This window comes from Podarcis erhardii (genome assembly GCF_964252035.2).
Source record: "Podarcis erhardii genome assembly, chromosome: 17".
In the NCBI taxonomy this organism is placed as follows: Eukaryota; Metazoa; Chordata; class Lepidosauria; order Squamata; family Lacertidae; genus Podarcis; species Podarcis erhardii.
Genome location: NC_138515.1, coordinates 5,406,413 through 5,425,686, shown reverse-complemented (window position 1 = coordinate 5,425,686; position 19,274 = coordinate 5,406,413). Strand labels below are relative to the sequence as shown.

Genomic DNA, 19,274 nt, shown 5'->3' with positions numbered 1-19,274 from the left:
GAGCTCCTGTTTCTCGATCCCTGCTCCTGCCAACCTAGCAGTTCGAAAGCACGTCAAAGCGCAAGTAGATAAATAGGTACCACTGTGGCGGGAAGGTAAACGGCGTTTCCGTGCACTGCTTTAGTTCACCAGAAGCGGCTTAGTCATGCTGACCATATGACCCATAAGCTGTACGCCGGCTCTCTCGGCCACTAAAGCAAGATGAGCGTCGCAACCTTAGAGTTGTCTGGGGTCCCTTTGCCTTTTAAATATCATTAAAAGTGTGTAATAACTTTCCACTTTCCCCAAGAGAACTTACAGTTAATTCATTACCCTTCCTACATGTCCAGTCCAACTTGTATCCTGAGTAACGGCATTCTTGTATTGGAAGGAACAGAAACCTGTATCCTTCCAGATGTTGCTGAACTTCCAACAGTCCCAGCCAGCATAGTCAAGGATCAGGAATACGGGAGCTGTAGCCCAACCACAGCTGCAGGCCCTCTGCCTCCCACTGCCTTACTGAATACTTCTCAAGCTTTCGTGTGGAATCCTTGATCTGGGCAAGCAACCACACTCATCCCCTGCTGGTGCACAGGGCTGTCGACAGGAATGGTGGCAGAGTCCGTGTGGCAACAAAGACCAAACACCTCACTCAGAAGCCAGGCCAGCCAAGACATTTTGGCACAAAATGGCAACACCCTCCCTGCCAGGGCAGAAGGGCCGAATGAACATTCCCTCACTGCAAGAAGTAAAGTTACAGGGAAGCAGGCAGAGGGCCTTTTTGGTAGTGGCTCCCTACCTGTGGAACGCCCTCCCATCAGATGTCAAGGAAATGAGCAACTATCTGACTTTTAGACAACAACCCTGTATTGGGAGGTTTCTAATGCTTGACGTCAGGGGGGCCATCTCACCCTCAGGATTGTGGGTGCCTTCTACGGACGTGTGACGTCACACACACTACGTGCAGGTGTGTGCATGTGACGTCGCACGTCTGTGTTGCAGCAGCTGGCAGCATCGCCTCCTCTTCTCCGCAGCCAGCGAGGCATCCTTTTCCGTGGCGAGGGGTTCGTACTCAGAGTCTGCCTTCACGTCCGAGCCCCCCACCCTGGTCGAAAAAAGGTGCTTTGCTCACTGGCTGCAGAGGACGGAGCTAAACTGCTTCTTTCTCGGCTTTTCCCACTGGCTTTGTGGGTGCCCAGCCCCCACAATTACAGTGGTACCTCGGGTTACAGATGCTTCAGGTTACAGAAGCTTCAGGTTACAGACTCCGCTAACCCAGAAATAGTACCTTGGGTTAAGAACTTTGCTTCAGGACAAGAACAGAAATCGTGCTCCGGCAGCGTGGCAGCAGCAGGAGGCCCCATTAGCTAAAGTGGTGCTTCAGGTTAAGAACAGTTTCAGCTTAAGAACGGACCTCCAGAACGAATTAAGTTCTTAACCCGAGGTACCACTATGTAGTCATACCTCGGGTTGAAGTAGCTTCAAGTTAGGTATTTACGGGTTGCGCTCCGTGGCGACCCAGAAGTAACAGAGCGTGTTACTTCCGGGTTTCACCACTTGCGCATGCGCAGGCGCTCAAAATGATGTCATGCGCATGCGCAGAAGTGGCGAAACGCGACCCGCGTACACGCAGACGCGTGTTACATTTACTTCAGGATGCAAACAGGGCTCCAGAACGGATCCCGTTCGTATCCAGAGGTAGCACTGTATATTATTATGGGTGCCCAAGCACCCACGACCCCCTGGAGTTGGCTCCTATGTTTGAGGTTTTACTATGTTTACAGTGGCTGGGGAAACCCAGCCAGATGGGTAAAGTATAAATATTGTTATTATTATTAGCAGGAACAAGGGGGAGGGAGAAAGATGAACATCAGGGTCTACTGTCCCTGTGGATCCTGCTGCCTGAGGCAGTCGCCTCAGCTTGCCTCATGGGTGGGTCGGCCCTGCTCCAAAGAGTACCTTTTTCTGATTGCTCCACTGCTGCTCATGTGCACCGAAACAGAACTATGGGAAGTGCACATAAGGAGACAATAACTGGCAGGGTTGAAGAAGGCATGTTTAGCACTTTAGGGCTGCCTTGATCTCCTGCGGTGCAGAAGCTTAGACTCAGCAGTGGAGCCAAAATGCAAGGGGCAGTGCTGTAAGATAGACAGTAGCAGCTATTGCCTTCTTTTAAATTCTCCTTTCAACACCAGCGCACAATTACCCACTGCAGAATCAGAACCCTCTTTCCTTTGTGCTTTCAGAAAGGTTTGTTACTTGCAGTCATACAATGGGGGAACAGCTATAGCTCTGTGGCAGAGTGTCTGCAGGGCCCAGGTTCAATCCCTGGCATCTCCCAGGAATTGTATGACTGTAAGTAACAAGCCTGCTTTCCGCCACCCCTTCTTCACACTTCTATCAGGATTCATGTCTGTCTCATATGTACATTGTTTGAGGTTGACAGTCTTGCAAATGGATTTGGATTCCATTCCATGAAATGCTATCGGTGAATATTTATTGTATTTAAAAATGGAAACAACAAAGCTTCAAAAAAAGAGAACCTATTATGAAATAAAACTTCAATTAAATTTTTTTTTAAAAAAAAAACACACAGTAAGAGAGAGATACCGCATTGGCCCTAATAGAAGCCGCATCCGAATATAAGCTGCACCTTTAAAATTGGAAGGGGGGGAGGAAAAAAAAGAAAAAATACCCGAATATAAGCCGTTCCGTTCCTCGCTGCTCCTGGCTGCATACTGGAAAGTCATGAATATAAGCCGCACTTTAACTTTTCATGGTCGGAATTTGGGGGAAAAGTGAAGCTTATATTCAGGCCAATACGGTAAGTGTCTCTAATGGCCTTCTTTAAGATGGTCAAAAGCTTCCTTTTTAGGGTCATAAATGGTTCCTCCTTTTCAAAGTGGTTTTAATTGCTGCCATTATATTATTTTTGATGGTGGTTGCATTTTTAAATAAATATTTTTCTTGTACCTTAGTGTTGTATGACTCTCTTGCTATATTTATTGCTGTGGTCAAATTGTTTTAAAAATGGTTGCATTGCTGTTAAAGGTCTTTTGTGAGCCACTCTGGGCTCTTTGGCATAAGTGTTTCAGGCAGCAATCTTACGTGGGACTTACTCTGCAGCAAACGACACCATCGAGTGTTCCCCCGCCAATTTCCATGGACTGAAGCCGGCCAGCCAGCCAGCTAAATTTAGTCCCGGCACTGGCGATGGGATGGCATTCTCCACCATGGCTTTCCTTCACCCCTGAGGCCTCAGGTGTTGTTGGACTACAACGCCCATCTTCCTCAGCCATCTCACCCAATGGTCAGGGATGGGAGTTGTTGTCCAACCCCCCCCCCCAAAAAAAAAATATTTGGAATAGTAGTTTCAGGATGCTGGGAATTGTAGCTTTGTGAGAAGCAAGCTATAGTTCCCATAATTCTTCAGGTGGAAGCCGTCCATGAATAATAATAGCTTAAAGGTCCCGGGCCCTAAAGCAGCCAAACTACCCTCCACCAGGGCCAGGGCTTTTTCAGTGACGGCTCCGACCTGGTGGGATGCTCTGTCCCACGAGACTAGGGCCCTGCAGGACTTGATCTCCTTCCATAGGGCCTGTAAGACAGAGCTATTCCACCTGGCCTTCAGTTTGAATTAGCCTGATCCTCTGTTCCCTTTTCCCTTTCCCTTTCTATGAAGAAACCCTTCTGGGACCCCACATTTAAACTCTTCCCTGGTCTCCTCACTGGCCCTAGTAGGACCAACTTGGCCAGTTAGCCCTGGTGATCATTTGATGTTTACTGATTGGGGTCCCCCCCCCAAAAAAACCCCTGAATTATTGTATTTTATTGTCACTGATGCTGCATTTATGTTGTATTTTATGCTGTTTTTAGGTCACATTTTTAATCAGTGTTTTATATCTGCTGTTAGCTGCCCTGAGCCCAGTTTTTAAACCAGGAAGGGTGTGGTATAAATTATTATTATTATTATTATTATTATTATTATTATTATTATTATTATTATTAAATGTATGCTGTGTGTGCAGCCAATGGGACAGGGGTTTTTCCAAGAACGCTGTGCCACCCCACCAGAGGGCAGCAAACTAGTCTAAGGGGCCAACCCCTCACTGCCACTCCTCCTGCACCCCAGCACCTGTCACCTGAGCCAGCTGCCTTACTCTGCCTCAGGGTAGGGCCGGCCCCGCCTGCCACAGGAAGAGGGGAGCGGAGATGGGTAGGCAAACAGAGGCAGATTTGTCTGGGATTGCTAGAAAACAGAGAGTCCCTCCCTCCCCAGTGGCCTCATTTCATCCCAAAGCGGAGCTGTATCTCTTGTTTCAGAGCTGAAGCAGCTGAGAAAGAGTGCCCTTGTGTGTCTTGGGTCGGGTACCAGGAAAAGCTTTTAGAGAGCCGTTCCTTGCAGCTTTCCCTCTCTGCCTTTTCCTCGCTCCCTCCTTTCCCTCCCGTCCCTTTTAAGCGCCTTCCTTTCTCACTGGTTTTCTTAGCTTTGGCCGCAAGTCGGGTGGGGACAACTCTTTCAGGCTGCGGGCCACATTGCCTTCCAAGCAGCCTTCCAGGGGCCACAAAAGAGTGATGGCAGGTGGGACAAGAAGAAGTGCGCAGAGCAAGGAATAGAAACTTTTGCCATATGTGGTGGGGGTGTAAGGTGGTAAGACAATTTTGGAACGAGGTACATGAAGAGATCAAAGAGAGCCTAAGGAGCTCTATTTAAAAAAAAAAAAACCCAGAGTCATACTTATTGAGCTTATTAACAAACGACATACCCAAGGACAAAAGGAATATATTTTTGTATATAACCGTAGCCGCAAGAATACTTATGGCAAAATATTAGAAAACAGAAAAGGTACCACAAATGACAGAATGGCAAGTTAAGACTTGTGAGTTTGCCGAGATGGCAAAAATGACGGCATCAATCAAAAATTATATACAGAATGGGAATGCATAGGGGAATACATGAAGAAATATGGTGTTAAAGTAGAACTCATAATAGGCAATTGTTAAGTGTGTATGGACAAAAGAAGTAATTATAATTTATCAGTTTTCATGTTATTTTATTTTGTTAAAGCAACTAAAAAAATATGTTAGGGAGATCTCACACAGGTGAAGGGAAACAGTGGGGAGGAGGGAAGGGTTAGGTTGAATTTGGGAAATAAAATAATATATGGGACAGTAAAGGATATAATAGATTCTTATAGAATAGTAATATATTGTAACCAGAATAGAAGTTCAAAAGGGGAAGTAAATGTATTTTTAGTATTTTCATTATTGTAATAGTTATTATTATTTCTTAACGGTAGAAAGCAATGTTAACTTAGACTTCTTCGTTTTGCTGTCTGTATAATTTTCTTAAGTCAATAAAAAAAAGAAAGGGGAAAAATGAGAAACGTTTGCCTTTGTAATGTAGGGTAGATTCTAAACACACACACACACACTCCAGCCTCCACCCCGACAAGTGCAAAAGCATTCTCAGAGTTCACAGACACATTAAAGGTAAAGGGACCCCTGACCATTAGGTCCAGTCGTGGCCGACTCTGGGGTTGCAGCGCTCATCTCGCTTTATTGGCTGAGGGAGCCGGCGTACAGCTTCCGGGTCATGTGGCCAGCATGTCTAAGCTGCTTCTGGCAAACCAGAGCAGTGCACGGAAACGCCATTTACCTTCCCGCCAGAGCAGTACCTATTTATCTACTTGCACTTTGACATGCTTTCGAATTGCTAGGTTGGCAGGAGCAGGGACTGAGCAACGGGAGCTCACCCCATCATGGGGATTCGAACCGCTGACCTTCTGATCGGCAAGGCTCTGTGGTTTAACCCACAGCACCACCCGCGCCCCGCACAGACACATTATAGTGAGGCAAAAACACTCCAAGAGGGTGCAGAGTGTAGGGTTGCAATATGTCTGTAATTTACCAGACATAGCCACGATTTGGCTGCTGGAAGCCGTGTCCCGGCGAAAATTGCTGGAATATGGTAACCCATGTCGTAAGAGTAGATTTATTCCCTTAAAAATAGCTCTAGAACATTCTTTGGGGGCAAAGCCCAACAACTTTGGTTCAGAAAAAAAGAAAAAGCTCTACATCTCTGCCCCAACCCCAAAAGCTTGTGTCCGGATTTTTTACTTTTTGAAATTGGCAACCCTAGCAGAGTGGGACTGGTGATGAATTGCCTGAGGAGAAGGGCTGTGGCTGAGGAGGAGGAGGAAGAAGTGAGCCTGGGTATAATCTTGAGGGTCAGAGAGAGCGAAAGGCCTGGAGGGCTACATTTGGCCCTGGGGGGTAAGCTTCCCCACCCCTGTGTTACTGCAGTGAAGGCGAAATGTGAACTCAACCAAGGGATTTTATTTTTAAAAAATAATCTTTATTAATTTAAATTACACACTTATACAAAGAATTTACAATCTGATACTACAAAAAGAAAATTAAAGAAAAAACAATTAAGAAAAGAAAAGAAAATACAGAAAAAAGAAAGAAGAAAAAGCAAACATACATAATAATAATAATAATAATAATAATAATAATAATAATAATAATAATTTATTATTTGTACCCCGCCCATCTGGCTGGGTTTCCCCAGCCACTCTGGGCGGCTTCCAACAGAGATAAAAAATACACTAAAATGTCACATATTAAAAACTTCCCTGAACAGGGCTGCCTTCAGATGTCTTCTGAATGTCAGGTAGTTGTCCATCGCCTTGACATCCGATGGGAGGGCATTCCACAGGGCGGGCGCCACCACCGAGAAGGCCCTCTGCCTGGTTCCCTGCAACTTGGCCTCTCGCAGTGAGGGAACCGCCAGAAGGCCCTCGGAGCTGGACCTCAGTGTCCGGGCAGAACGATGGGGGAGGAGATGCTTCTTCAGATATACTGGACCGAGGCCATTTAGGGCTTTAAAGGTCAGCACCAACACTTTGAATTGTGCTCGGAAACGTACTGGGAGCCAATGTAGGTCTTTCAAGACCGGTGTTATATGGTCTCGGCGGCTGCCCCCAGTCACCAGTCTAGCTGCCGCATTCTGTATTAGTTGTAGTTTCCGGGTCACCTTCAAAGGTAGCCCCACGTAGAGCGCATTGCAGTAGTCCAAGCGGGAGATAACCAGAGCATGTACCACTCTGGCGAGACAGTCCGCAGGCAGATAGGGTCTCAGCCTACGTACCAGATGGAGCTGGTAAACAGCTGCCCTGGATACAGATTTGACCTGTGCCTCCATGGACAGCTGTGAGTCCAAAATGACTCCCAGGCTGCGCACCTGGTCCTTCAGGGGCACAGTTACCCCATTCAGGACCAGGGAATCCTCCACACCTGCCCGCCTCCTGTCCCCCAAAAACAGTACTTCTGTCTTGTCAGGATTCAACCTCAATCTGTTAGCCGCCATCCATCCTCCAACCGCTTCCAGACACTCACACAGGACCTTTACCGCCTTCACTGGTTCTGATTTAAAAGAGAGGTAGAGCTGGGTATCATCTGCATACTGATGAACACCCAGCCCAAACCTCCTGATGATCCCTCCCAGCGGCTGCATGTAGATGTTGAAAAGCATGGGGGAGAGGACAGAACCCTGAGGCACCCCACAAGTGAGCGGCCAGGGGTCTGAACACTCATCCCCCATCACCACTTTCTGAACACGGCCCAGGAGGAAGGAGCGGAACCACTGTATGACAGTGCCCCCAGCTCCCAGCCCCTCTAGACGGTCCAGAAGGATGTCATGGTCGATGGTATCAAACGCCGCTGAGAGATCCAGCAGAACTAGGAAACAGCTCTCACCTTTGTCCCTAGCCCGCCGGAGATCATCAACCAGTGCGACCAAGGCAGTTTCAGTCCCATGATGAGGCCTGAATCCCGACTGGAAGGGATCCAAATGGTCCGCTTCTTCCAGGCGTGCCTGGAGTTGTTCAGCAACCACTCGCTCAATCACCTTGCCCAAGAATGGGAGGTTTGAGACTGGGCGATAATTGGCCATCGTGGCCGCATCTAAAGATGGTTTTTTAAGAAGCGGTTTAATAACCGCCTCTTTCAGCGGGTCTGGGAAGGCTCCCTCACGGAGGGAAGCATTCACCACCCCACGAAGCCCATCGCCCAGTCCTTCCCGGCTAGCTTTTATAAGCCAGGATGGGCAAGGATCCAGGAGACAGGTGGTTGGCTTCACTCGTCCAAGCAGCCTGTCCACATCCTCGGAGGTAACAGATTGAAATTGATCCCACACAACTTGACCAGACAGGACTCTAGCACTCTCCCGCCCCGGCCCTGCTCCCACGGTGGAGTCTACTTCTTCCCGAATCTGAGCGATTTTATCTGCAAAAAAATTTGCAAAATCATTGCAGGAGAACATGTGGCCCGTACTGGGCCCCGATGTTACAGGTGGTTCCGCTAAATTGCGAACCACCTGAAAGAGTCTCCTGCTGCTGTTTCCTGCAGATGCAATAGAGGCGGTGAAGAAAGTCTTCTTCGCCGTCGCTATCGCCACTTGGTAGGCTCGACGTTGAGCTCTAACCCGTGTCCGGTCAGATTCAGAATGAGTTATCCGCCACCGGCGCTCTAGCCATCTCAACGATTGTTTCATTGCCCTCAGATCCGTGGAAAACCACGGAGCTCTCCGGGCTTCATGCAATCGGAGAGGGCGCTTCGGAGCCAAACAGTCAATAGCCCTGGTTAACTCCACATTCCAGCGGGCCACCAGGGAATCGGCTGAAAGGCCATCAACATGGGATAAAGCATCCCCAACCACTCTCTGGAAACCATTTGGATCCATTAAGTGGCGGGGGTGGACCATCCGAATCGGTCCCACCTCCCTGCAGAGGGGATGGGTCGCGGAGAAGTCCAGTTGCACCAGGAAGTGATCTGACCATGGCACTTCTTTCGTTTCGCTTTTACTTAGTGTCAGATCACCAACATCCGTAGAGGTAAACACCAGGTCCAAGGCATGTCCGCGGCTATGGGTTGGGCCAGACTTATTCAGGGACAGCCCCATGGAGGCCATGCTTTCCACGAAGTCCCGAGCGGCCCCTTGTAAGGTCTAGAATACAAAAAAGGGAGGTGCGAGGAGGTCAAGGAAACAAGCAAATGAAAGATAAGTTATGGGAAGGTTCGTTGTGTTTTTTTTAAAAAAAATTGTTTCTATTTTTTACAAGTTTGTGTTTAACTTGGTGTGTTTTCTTTTTCTTTTTGTAACCTTTAAAACTTTAATAAATATTATTTTAAAAAATAATAATTTCTTAAATTCATTATAGATATTATCCCAGAATTTTTCTATTGTTGGGGTAAACATTCAAATGGCACATTCCCAGTGCTGACTTCAAGTCTGAGGGTTCCATGGCCAAAAGTGCCCTCTGATGGACTACCCTACCCTGCTCCCTCTCCTAACTCTTCTTTCTTCCCAACCCAGACCGTAATCCTCCCAGCGTCCCAGCAAGACAACCCAACATGGACCCAGCCGGCTTCCTGCTGCTCTGTCTATGGTCACTGTGGACCTTGAGATGCAGCCAAGCAGCTACGCAAGCCGACTCGATCAAGATAGAAGGAGACATCACGTTGGGAGGGCTGTTCCCCGTCCACTCCCGCGGCCCCGCTGGAGTGCCGTGTGGGGAAGTGAAGAAAGAGAAGGGGATCCATCGGATGGAGGCCATGCTGTACGCCCTGGACCAGATCAACAGTGACCCCGACCTGCTTCCCAACATGACGCTGGGCGCTCGCATCCTGGACACCTGCTCCCGCGACACCTACGCCTTGGAGCAGTCACTGACGTTTGTCCAGGCCCTGATCCAGAAGGACACTTCCGGCGTGCGCTGCTCCAACGGGGAGCCACCCATCATCGCCAAGCCCGAGCGGGTGGTGGCTGTCATTGGAGCCTCTGCCAGCTCTGTGTCCATCATGGTGGCCAATGTGCTTCGCCTCTTTGCCGTGAGTAGAGGGGCAGGACGTAAAAATGGCATTGCCCCAGAAAGGGCAGAACAGCTATGGGGTGGGGGCAGGGTAGGAATGGGGGGGGAATCATAGAATTGCAGAGTTGGAATGGACCACAAGGGTCATTAGTCCAACCCCCGCGGTATAGGAATCTTTTGCCCAACATGGAGCCAAACTCACATAATTCACAGCTTCTGAAGCAAAAGAAGAAAGCACCTAATTGTCAACACAACCTACAACCTTTGACTGGTTGTAATAGTTCTCTGGCTTCAGTATATTGAAATGAGCTCTTCTTAGCCATTGTTGTTGTTGTTTAGCCGTGTCCGACTCTTCGTGACCCATGGACCAGAGCACACCAGACACTCCTGTCTTCCACAGTTTGGTCAAACTTTCATGCTGGTAGCTTTGAGAACACTGTCCAACCTTCTCATCCTCTGCGTCCCCTTCTCCTTGTGCCCTCCATCTTTCCCAACATCAGGGTCTTTTCCAGGGAGTCTTCTCTTCTCATGAGGTGGCCAAAGTATTGGAGCCTCAGCTTCAGGATCTGTCCTTCCAGTGAGCACTCAGGGCTGATTTCCTTCAGAATGGATGCATTTGATCTTCTTGCAGTCCATGGGACTTTCAAGAGTCTCCTCCAGCACCAGAATTCAAAAGCATCAATACTTCGGGGATCGGCTTAGCTCATACCCTCCAACATTTGTCCAATGAAAATAGGGACGTCCCATTCCATACTGATAATTTTACTGTTTAAACCCCACACATATTACTGGGTTGCCTCAGCCACTCTGGGCAGCTTCCAACATATATAAAACATAACAAAACTTTAAACAGAAAAAAACCTTCCCTTTACAGGATTGTCTTCAGATGGTCAGGGGTCAGATAACTCCATACCCTCTAGCATTTCTCTAATGGAAATAGGGACATTCTAAGGAAAAGCAGGATCAAATCAGAAACCGTGATGGCTTCTCTGAATCAGGGACGTTCCTGGAAAATAGGGACAGTTGGAGGGTCTGTTAGGTGATGTGTGTTACTGGGTGTTCAGAAACATTCCAACTGCTCAGAAGTCAGCACACTCAGGTTAAGAACCAGATGGCACTGTTCAGGTCCTAAGAAGGGAGAAACATCTCTATCAAAGTGACAGTCAACTGCTACTAGACATAGAATGGGGAATCTGTGGCCTTTCAGATGTTGTTGGGCACCAACTCCCATTAGCTCCAGCCAGCATGGCCAATGGTTATCATGAATAGTGGAAGTTGAAGTTCAACAACATCTAGAACAAGGCTGAGAAAGCTTTTCTGAATGGAGGAGAAAGAGAGAGAGAGCGTGCACACTAAAAACAGATGTCTTGTGTACACATGTCTGATGCTGCCCGAAATGTGGGTGCCTGAGAATTTTGGCATTCATGTTTTTAAAAAGTTCCTAGTCCTCATGTTTGTGGAGATGTGTTTGAATAACAGGACTGAAACTTCTAAATTTATTTGGGAACTTCTCCCAAATTAAAATAAATTTATTTGGGAACTGGAATCAACAAGGGAAACCTACATGACCTGAAGGTGTTGCTGTGTAATGCCAGGTCAATGATGAATAAAACCACTGCCATCCACGACCTGATTGTGGATGGAGGACTTGACCTGGCATGTGTGACAGAGACCTGGTTGGAGGAAGCAGATGGGCCTGTCCTTGCCGCTGCTTGCCCACCAGGTTTCTCTTACGCACAGCAACCCAGGTCATGTGGGCGGGGAGGGGGGGTTGCAGTGATTTTTAGGAAGTCACTAGCTTGCACCAGGCATCCTACTGGGAAGACCCAGTTTTCTGAGTGCATGTTCTGGAAGTTGGGCAATAGGGGCAGTACAGGATTCCTTTTGGTGTACCGACCTCCCCGCTGCACCAAGGATTCCCTGTCTGAGCTGCTTCAGGTCGTGGCGGATTTTCTCCTGGAGACACCTAGTTTGGTTGTCCTAGGGGATTTTAACATCCATGCCGACACGACCTTACAAGGGGCTGCTCGGGACTTCGTGGAAAGCATGGCTTCCATGGGGCTGTCCCTGAATAAGTTTGGCCCAACTCATAGTCACGGACATGCCTTAGACCTGGTGTTCACCTCTAGTGACGTGGGTGATCTGACACTAAGTAAAAGTGAAACAAAAGAAGTGCCATGGTCAGCTCACTTCCTGGTGCAACTGGACTTCTCCGCGACCCTTCCCCTATGCAGGGAGGTGGGACCAATTCAGATGGTCCGCCCCCGCCACTTAATGGATCCAAATGGTTTCCAGAGAGTGGTAGGGGATGCCTTATCCCATGTTGATGGCCTTTCAGCTGATTCCCTGGTGGCCCGCTGGAATGCGGAGTTAACCAGGGCTATCGACTGTCTGGCTCCGAAGCGCCCTCTCCGATTGCATGGAGCCCGGACAGCTCCGTGGTTTTCTTCGGAGCTGAGGGCGATGAAACAATCGCTGAGACGGCTAGAACGTCGGTGGCAAAAAACTCACTCCGAATCTGACCGGACACAGGTTAGAGCTCAACGTCGAGCCTACCAAGTGGCGATAGCGACGGCGAAGAAGACTTCGCCGCCTCTATTGCATCTGCAGAAAATAGTAGCAGGAGACTTTTTCAGGTGGTTCGTAATTTAACGGAACCACCTTTACCACCGGGGCTTTGTAAAGACCCCAAGATCTCCTGCAACGATTTTGCAAAGTTTTTTGCAGATAAAATCACTCATATTCGGAAGGAGCTAGACACCACCGTGGGAGCAGGGCTGGGGCGGGAGAGTGCTAGAGCTCTGTCTGGTCAAGTTGCATGGAATCGATTTCAATCCATTACCCCCGAGGATGTGGACAGGCTGCTTGGACGCGTGAAACCAACCACCTGTCTCCTGGATCCTTGCCCATCCTGGCTAATAAAAGCAAGCCGGGAAGGGCTGGGCGATGGGCTCTGCGGGGTGGTGAATGCTTCCCTCTGTGAGGGAGCATTCCCAGATCCGCTGAAAGAGGCGGTCATCAAACCGCTTCTTAAAAAACCATCTTTAGACCCGGCCAGTATGGCCAACTATCGCCCAGTCTCAAATCTTCCATTCCTGGGCAAGGTGATTGAGCGCGTGGTTGCTGAACAACTCCAGGCACGCCATTTGGATCCCTTCCAATCGGGATTCAGGCCTCATCATGGGACTGAAACTGCCTTGGTCGCGCTGGTTGATGATCTCTGGCGAGCTAGGGACAAAGATGAGAGCTGTTTCCTAGTTCTGCTGGATCTCTCAGCGGCCTTTGATACAATCGACCATAACATCCTTCTGGACCGTCTAGAGGGGCTGGGAGCTGGGGGCACTGTTATACAGTGGTTTCGCTCCTTCCTCCTGGGCCGTGTTCAGAAAGTGGTGGTGGGGGATGAGTGTTCAGACCCCTGGGCCCTACTTGTGGGGTGCCTCAGGGTTCCGTCCTCTCCCCCATGCTTTTTAACATCTATATGAAGCCGCTGGGAGAGATCATCAGGGGGTTTGGACTGGGTGTCCATCAATATGCAGATGATACCCAGCTCTACCTCTCTTTCAAATCAGAACCAGTGAAGGCGGTGAAGGTCCTGTGTGAGTGCCTGGAGGCGGTTGGAGGATGGATGGCGGCTAATGGATTGAGGTTGAATCCTGACAAGACAGAAGTACTGTTTTGGGGGGACAGGGGGCGGGCTGGTGTGGAGGACTCCCTGGTCCTGAATGGGGTAACTGTGCCCCTGAAGGACCAGGTGCGCAGCCTGGGAGTCATTTTGGACTCACAGCTGTCCACGGAGGCGCAGGTCAATTCTGTATCCAGGGCAGCTGTCTACCAACTCCACCTGGTACGCAGGCTGAGACCCTACCTGCCCGCGGACTGTCTCGCCAGAGTGGTGCATGCTCTAGTTATCTCCCGCTTGGACTACTGCAATGCGCTCTACGTGGGGCTACCTTTGAAGGTGACTCGGAAACTACAACTAATCCAGAATGCGGCAGCTAGACTGGTGACTGGGGGCAGCCGCCGAGACCACATAACACCGGTCTTGAAAAACCTACATTGGCTCCCAGTACGTTTCCGAGCACAATTCAAAGTGCTGGTGTTGACCTTTAAAGCCCTAAACGGCCTCGGCCCAGTATACCTGAAGGAGCGTCTCCACCCCCATCGTTCTGCCCGGACGCTGAGGTCCAGCGCCGAGGGCCTTCTGGCGGTTCCCTCATTACGAGAAGCAAAGCTACAGGGAACCAGGCAGAGGGCCTTCTCGGTAGTGGCACCCGCCTTGTGGAACGCCCTCCCATCAGATGTCAAAGCGATAAATAACTACCTGACATTCAGAAGACATCTTAAGGCAGCCCTGTTCAGGGAAGTTTTTAATCTGTGATATTTTAGTGTATTTCTGGTTTTTATGGAAGCCGCCCAGAGTGGCTGGGGAAACCCAACCAGATGGGCGGGGTACAAATAATAAATTATTATTATTATTATTATTATTTCTCATGGCTTCCTCCTTTTTACCCTTACTGCTCTTGCACTTCATAGCCACATAGTTATGGTAGCTAAAGAGGTTTAAAAGTACAGAACTTTTATATTTGCAAATACATCGGAGAGGAGAGTTTGCATAGGTTGGGGACTGAACGTTCATTTTCTCCAGCAAAGATGGGGAGAAAAGCAATGGTACCGAGCATTTGATACCAGACCTTAAAGACTACCATCCCTTTTTAACTCAACTCCTGTGCCTTTAACCCATGAGGCAGAAAACCAGCAGCCACATGAAATGTGATGATGGGAGAGATTCACCTGTGGAATATGTGCCTGTCATGCTGCACCTAAAAGCACAGCAGGAGCCCTGCAAGCAGTGGCGTAGCGTGGGGGGTGCAAGGGAGGCCGGCCGCACCGGGCGCAACATCTGGGGGGGGCGCGCTCGCCGCCTCCGGAGTCGCCAAAGAGCCTCGGGTGCAGGCTGTAGCAGAGCCCCATGTCTCGAGGAACTGACGAGCTGTGCGCGCGTCCGGGCTGAAGGCGTCCAGCAGGCAGCGGCTCTCAGCGTTCGCCGCGGTCCCCGCGTGCCAGGCAGCCCCTCCTCACAGCCCCGCCGCCACCGCTGCTGCAGCTGCTGGGCCATGTTGCATTTTCCTCGCCTCTCTGCCCCCCTCCTCCTCCGGGCAAAAGGCGTCGTTTGGGCGGCAGCGCCAGCGGCAACTCGCCTCACATCACCTGACACGGACCCGCCAACCGCGCCACCGCTGTGGCTACCTTACCGTAAATACCCCAGCCCAGGCAGCAGCAAGAAGAAGCTGGCAGCAGTGGCAGGTTAGGGGTTAGGGGCGCAAATTACTTGCCTTGCCCCGGGTTAGGGGGCGCAAATTACTTGCCTTGCCCCGGGTGCTGACAACCCACGCTACTCCGCTGCCTGCAAGTAGAGAGAAATTGAGGCAAGCCTCCTTGAGCACTTGATCATGGATGAGTAGCCCAGTCACACATAAACACACGCCTGACCTTTTAACTATACTCAGCTGGGAGTCTCTGGGGTGGTGGGGGGTAGCAGGGTCAGTCTGAGCTGTAGGACAGATGGCTTTTCCCTGACATGCCAGATTTGGCAGAGGTGCTTAGCAGCTGCCTAGGGAGGGAAGCTAGAACTGGCAGGGCTGGTAAAAGAGGCAAGGGAGGTGGGCTTGGGTGGAAGGGTGGGCAATGGTTGCAAGGCAGATAAGTGAGTGTGGCAGGGAGCATGGCACCACCAGAACACCACCTTAAAACCATTGCAAACTGCAGGAGTTTGGGGCATCTGCACCACACACATCTCCACTCCCCACCCTTGTTTCCCTTAACCTCCAGCCCAATGAAGCGTTCTGGGGAACCTGGAAGCTTGCTCATTATTTTGTGGCATTTTGCATAACGTCAAAGGAAGGTGTCCCTGTTGCAACTTTGGAATCATGAGGCTCGTAGTCAGATGCATGAACACAATGCGATGGACCTGCATGTTTATCCATGGGGGCCCTTCCCCACACCCCACACCAGGGGTCAGCAAACTTTTTCAGCAGGGGGCCGGTCCACTATCCCTCAGACCTTGTGGGGGGGGGCCGGACTATATTTTTGGGGGAAAATATGAACAAATTCCTATGCCCCACAAATAACCCAGAGATGCATTTTTAAGAAAAGCGCACATTCTATTCATGTAAAAACACGCTATAATAATAATAATTTATTATTTATACCCCGCCCATCTAGCTGAGTATGCCCAGCCACTCTGGGCGGCTTCCAATCAAGTGTTAAAAACAATACAGCATTAAATATTAAAAACTTCCCTAAACAAGGCTGCCATCAGATGTCTTTTAAAAAGAAGATAGCTGCTTATTTGCTTCACATCAGAAGGGAGGGCATTCCACAGGGCGGGCGCCACTACCGAGAAGGCCCTCTGTCTGGTTCCCTGTAACCCCATTTCTCGCAATGAGGGAACTGCCAGAAGGCCGTCGGTTCTGGATCTCAGTGTCCGGGCTGGACGAAGGGGCTGGAGACGCTCCTTCAGGTATACAGGACCAAGGCCGTTTAGGGCTTTAAAGGTCAGCACCAACACTTTGAATTGTGCTTGGAAACGTACTGGGAGCCTAGAATGTTCCATTAGAGAAATGCTGGTGGGTATGGAGTTATCTGACCCCTGACCATCTGAAGGCAATCGTGCAAAGGGATTTTTTTTTTTTATGTTTAATGTTTTATTATGTTTTATATATGTTGGAAGCTGCCCAGAGTGGCTGGGGCAACCCAGTAAGATGTGTTGGGTATAAACAGTAAAATTATCAGTATGGAATGGGACATCCCTATTTTCATACGCTGATTCCCAGACCGTCCGCAGGCCGGATTTAGAAGGCGATTGGGCCAAATCCGGCCCCCGGGCCTTAGTTTGCCTACCCATGCCCCAACTACATTGGGGCTGCAGGAGGTGGGGAGAGACAGTGCAAAGCTTTCCTGCCCGCTGTGCTCGCCTCATCCTTGTACTTTGGGGTTTGGGGTTTTTTTTAAGCATGCACATTCATTGCCTCCATGCCATTAACACCATATCTTGTTTGATCCTTCAATGGACACAGAGAAATGGAGGCAGACACAGAGAATGAACTTTCAATGGTTAATGGTTGAGCAACCTTTTTTTACTATTAGCCAACACCCCAAGCCTTTCTAGAAACAGCTGATTCATCAGGGCCAGCCCTACCATTAGGTAGATTCCTTAAGTGGCAGGTGGGAGGAAGGGGAGGTAGAGCCATACATGCCACACGGTCTACCCAGTGCCTCCAATGTCTGCTGAAATGGGTGGCGATGGGTGCCATCTTGCTGTTCCCCTCAAGCAGCAAAATGCCTAGGAGTGGGGATGGGGGATGTTTTTCAGCCTGGGGGCCACACTTCCCCAAAAGCAACCTTCTAGGGACCGCATGCCAGGGACAGGCAGGGAAAGAGTTGGCCGGGCAACGGATAGTTAGATGGTTAGAACTAATGACTGATAACTAGTACCAGCCCCAAGGAGCAACCAATTCGTATCAAGTGTTCTTGAGTTTGCAGGAGCTGAGAACCGCAAAGGAGGGCCCAGGGGCTATAGGGACCTGCTGCTCCCTCCATGTGACTTGACAAGGCACACCCCAAAATCATGAGCCCAAGGGAGTCCTGAGGATGCTCACAGGGGAAAGAGCCTGAGATGGAAACCTAACAATTAAACCCCTGTGTTGCAAGCAAATATCAGTAATATCCAAAGGCAACATGATGACCAAGTGCAACAATGTGATGTCAATATCAAATCTTTATATAATCTATACAGAACATTGAACAATATGAAATATAGGAAATATGCGGCGAAAATGACTGGCAGAATCCGAGACCAGGGAGAAGAGTTGGTGGAAGAAGATTGGAAAAAATTTAAAGATTATTTACAGAAATATTGTAAAATTAATGAACTATAGAAAAATGGTGGAGTGAAGTTATATGGCTTTGGCAGAAATGTTATAAGGAACTAGGTACAGATAGATTGTTAATGTATTAAAGGGAAAAAATAAGGTTAGAATATGTTAAGATTAATTACAGGACAGAAAACAGATGAAGATGGAAAGGAATTGCTGAAACAGTTAATTGAAGTGGAATACAAAAAGGGAGGCGTGAGGAAGTCAATGAAACAAGTGAATGAAAGTTAAGATTGAAAATATTGGAAGTGTTTTTAATTGTTTTTGTTTTGCTTTGTTAATTCAATGTTTCATGTAGTGTTTTTGTTTTTGTTTTTGTATTTTATTATATTGTCATGTTTAATTCTTTTTCTTTCTTTTTGTAATCTTTAAACTTTTAATAAATATTATTTTAAAAAGAAATATAGGAAATATGCACTCTCTGCAAAACCAAATAAACAGTGCTGCCGAAGTGGTCCTCAAACAGACGTAGGGAACAGTGATTCCAGATATACCCACTGTTTCATGGAATTCTTCTTCAGCACAGCAGAAGGATACAGAAATGCTTCAAAAACTGCAATTGAATTATTGAAATGATGACCTTTGGCAGTGTTGGACGTGATAAAACAAAGCATTACGGCTTGTTTCCTCCAAATAACAATCTGACCCAGTGCTTCTTTCAGAGACTTGCATAGCCCACAAGGACTTTCAGAGACCTATAAGATTTATGTTTATTTGGTTCTATGTTTCCAAGAGAATCCATCAAGAGTCCATATTCTGTGACTTTCGGAGATTTAGAAGAATTCTGTTTATTTGGTTTTGCAGAGAGTGCATATTTCATATATTTCATATTGTTCAATGTTCTGTATAGATTATATAAAGAGTTTATATTGACATTGCATTGTTGTACTTGGGCATGTGTTGCCTTTGGATATTACTGGGATGCAGACCTGCCTGCCTTGTCCACATTCTTGCTATGCACATCTAGGTAAATGTGCTGTTCCGCACATGGGTCCTGCTGAGCAGCCGCAGCCTTGCAAACTCCCCCCCCCCCTCCTCCCCCAGCCTCAGCTGTCCCTGACTGGAGCTGCTGCTGCTCATTTTGCTAAAACCCCTCTAATCCCCATCACTAATCGCTTTAATGGGGCTTCTCACAGACCCAGCGAGGGCGGGAAGCAGAGACATGCTGTGGAAAGGGAAATGGGACAATTTGGTGCAGCTAGGAGAGGAAGATGGGGGTGGGGGGCAGGATAATGGAAGCCAGCATTCTCACTGGGAAACTGGATTTTAGTGAGGGGAACCAGGAGTCCTGGGATCCATCTGCCTCAAAGATTGGGAGACGATCCAGGAGACGTGGGTTGGAATTGGGAAAGAGCCAGGATGATCAGCTCAGTTCTGTTGGATGCCCTCTGCCCTCAGTTTCCTCACACTGCCCCCAAAATCTGGTATAAAACACCACTCTAATCTCTGCCTTCCATTTCCCATTTAGCATTTCTGTAATAAT

General features: G+C 48.7%; 1 protein-coding gene across 1 annotated transcript in view; it reads left to right on the top strand.

Moving 5' to 3' along the window:
* LOC309332123 (metabotropic glutamate receptor 6-like) overlaps nt 1–19,274 on the top strand; it is a 52,462-nt gene that overhangs the window by 9,789 nt on the left and 23,399 nt on the right. The window contains exon 2 of the mRNA XM_081844943.1: nt 9,359–9,873. Coding sequence (XP_081701069.1) covers nt 9,397–9,873 — 477 coding nt within the window. The 5' untranslated portion in view covers nt 9,359–9,396. The remainder of the gene's footprint in view (nt 1–9,358; nt 9,874–19,274) is intronic.